Genomic DNA, 2,970 nt, shown 5'->3' on the forward strand with positions numbered 1-2,970 from the left:
AAGTAGGAGATTGGGGGTGTGATCTTGGAGGAAGAGAGAGGGCAGAGGGTGGGAGATCAAGGGGAAAGATGAGGGGAGGATTAGGGTCACGGAGGTGACAGGGCTCCCTCGTGTGTCCCGCTTTGCCTCAAAAAAGAAGGCCACACTACACTGAATGAGCCAGGCTGGGATAGGAGCTAGATGTGCCCATTGGGAGGGGCAGCTGAGGGCGGTTTCCTCCCCATTCCAACCACATGGGGCAGCACAAACAGCGGGATAGGCCTCTTGCCAGGACTCCTGTGTGTCAGACCCTCCCTCGCACACACACAGCTCTGCCCTGCTTTTGTGGGGAGTGAGCCCAGCAGGGGTGTGGGGAGCAGAGCCATCAATGGAGGCTGGGAGTTGCTTGAAAGACTTCTCCTGGGACCGGTGTACCCTGTAAGTCGGGTATTGTGTGGCTGCTCAGGAGCTAATCAGAATCTGCCCCGCTGATTAGCAGAGCAGCCCAGCCACGGCTAGGTGTGTGGGTTCTACCAGTGGTGCCCATTCACACATGTCTCATTGCATGTAAAACTTGAGTCTTCACAGGGATGGAAAAAACATTCCAGATGTGGATGGAAAGGATTAGAGGGATCATTGCTTGGGGCGCCTGCATTCATCGTGCCTCTGACACGACTCAGTCACAAACACCAGGCTGAGGACGTGGGGGGAGGGTGAGCGTCTGAGCCCCTTTTCCCAAGTTGCGGTAGGAAAGGTCTAGGTTGGATATTAGGAAAAACTATTTCACCAGGAGGGTGGGGAAGCACTGGGATGGGTTACCTATTGAAGGGGTGGAATCTCCATCCCTAGAGGTTTTTAAGTCTCGGCTTGACCAAGCCCCGGCTGGGTTGATTTAGTTGGGATTGTTCCTGCCTTGGGCAGGGGAATGGACGTGATGACCTCCTGAGGTCTCTTGCAACCCTAGGATGCTATGATTCTATAATATCCCCTGCCCACAATCGGTGCAGCCCCTGGATCACACAGCACCCCGAGTGCTCAGGAAAGGCCAGGACTGCAACTGCAGAACAGCTCAGCAGCTTGTTTCATGGCCCACAGATGTTTAAGCAGAGATGGAACAGTGACAGGCGAGGTGTCATGGGAAACAACAGCCATGCCCTTTTCCTTTATTGACTGTGGCAACAGGAATTCTGTGGTGGGAGGAGCCACCAACCCATCTCTTCGTGGCCCAATATCCCACTGAACTTTGGCTCTCCACGCACTTTGTAAATGCTGCAGCTTTCCTTGGTTACTTTACCCCCCGGACATTCTGCCCTCACCCGCCCCTCTCCCATTGTCTCCATCTTTAGGCCCAGTCAGAATCTCTCTCTACAGAATGAATATTAATTGTTTATGTTGTCTTGACTGTAAAGCTCCAGGATGGAACCGCTGGCCGTGGACCATGGTTTTCATCTTCCATGTCACTTGAGCAAGAGCTGGCTGATCAACTGACCTTTCACTTGATGAACACCCTGATGATCCTCGCACGAAGGTGTTTGCTTTTCACGCTGTACACGATTGGATTCATCAGGGGTGGGACCAGAAGGGACATGTAGCCCAGGAGAACACTGAGCATGGGAGAAGAGTCCTTCATGAACCTGTGTATCACAGACAAGCCAATCTCTGGTGTGAAGAAAATCAGGACAGCGCAGAGGTGGGAGACGCAGGTGTTCAGGGCCCGGAAGCTCTTTGAGGGGGACACGATGCTAACCACTGTTTTGAGGATCATCAAATAAGAGAGGAAGATGAGCAAGAAGTCCAATCCCATTGTTAGGATTTTAGCAAACAAGCCATAGATGCTGTTGACTGTGATGTCCGAACAGGCCATCTTCATGACGTCCTGGTGCAGGCAGTAGGAATGGGAGAGGACATTGGATCGGCAGTATTGGAAACGTTGCAGGAGCAGGGGGAGTGGGAGAATCATGGCCACCCCTCTTAACACACACATCAGCCCCATCTTGGTTACTCTCGGCGGGGTTAAGATGGACGTGTATCTCAGCGGGTTACAGATGGCGATGAAGCGGTCAATGGCCATCAACAAGAGCACTGAGGATTCAATACACTGAAGGAAGTGGATGAAGAACAGCTGGGCAAAACACACATTGAGGCTAATCTCCCTAGAGTTAAACAAATATATGCCCAGTATCGTCGGTATGGTGGCTATCGATAAGCCAAGGTCTGTGAGGGCCAACATGGAAAGGAAAATGTACATGGGCTCATGGAGACTTGGGTCTGTTTTGATGATGAACAGAATGACTGAGTTTCCTACTATCGAAATAACATACATGAAGCAGAAGGGGATAGAAAACCAGACATGAACATCTTCCAGTCCAGGTATCCCGGTGAGAAGGAACAATGCAGAGTTGAATTTGGTGTTGTTTACAGCTGACATAAAGTACAAGGACGGTGCAAGGAGTTTTGAAGTTTCCTTTCTGAAAGCAAAAAGAACATAAGAGTGGTTGATTTGTAGCTAAACATCTTTCAGATCTGAGTTCAAGTCCAGAAACTTCCAGGCACTCAAGGAAGACCACAAAAATATTGTCTTTGATTTATACCACCAGTGGGAAGACAGGCATGGCCAGACTGGCGCAGACCTGAAGTCCATCTAGCACAGTATCCACTGGCCAGTTCTAGATGCTTCAAAAGAAGGTGGAAGAAGTTCTTCAGTAGGCATCTGTGAGACAACCTGCTACAAGGGACTGTTTCCTTCTGACACCCACTGGCTGGATATATATTGTGTGCTAAATCTAGAAGGTTTAGAGTCCTTCCAAGTACTTTTATACTGGATTTTCTGGTTATCTATATAACCATCACATCAGCTTTTGGAATCCTGCTAATACTATCTAGATGGGTCTACTATAAGATGGATGCACAACTGTCTGGATAACAGTTTTCAGAGAGTAGTTATTAACGGTCCACAGTCATGCTGGAAGGGCATAACAAGTGGGGTTCCAA

General features: G+C 49.6%; 1 protein-coding gene across 1 annotated transcript; it reads right to left on the bottom strand.

Annotated features, from left to right (window-relative positions):
- Nucleotides 1-1,471: 1,471 nt before the first annotated feature.
- Nucleotides 1,472-2,407, bottom strand: LOC102456314 (olfactory receptor 51G2-like). The gene has a single exon (XM_006132523.2). It carries the CDS (start codon nucleotides 2,405-2,407, stop codon nucleotides 1,472-1,474), a length of 936 nt encoding a protein of 311 aa, XP_006132585.2.
- Nucleotides 2,408-2,970: the final 563 nt, after the last annotated feature.

The sequence above is a fragment of the Pelodiscus sinensis genome, chromosome 1 (assembly GCF_049634645.1).
Source record: "Pelodiscus sinensis isolate JC-2024 chromosome 1, ASM4963464v1, whole genome shotgun sequence".
Lineage (NCBI taxonomy): Eukaryota > Metazoa > Chordata > Testudines > Trionychidae > Pelodiscus > Pelodiscus sinensis.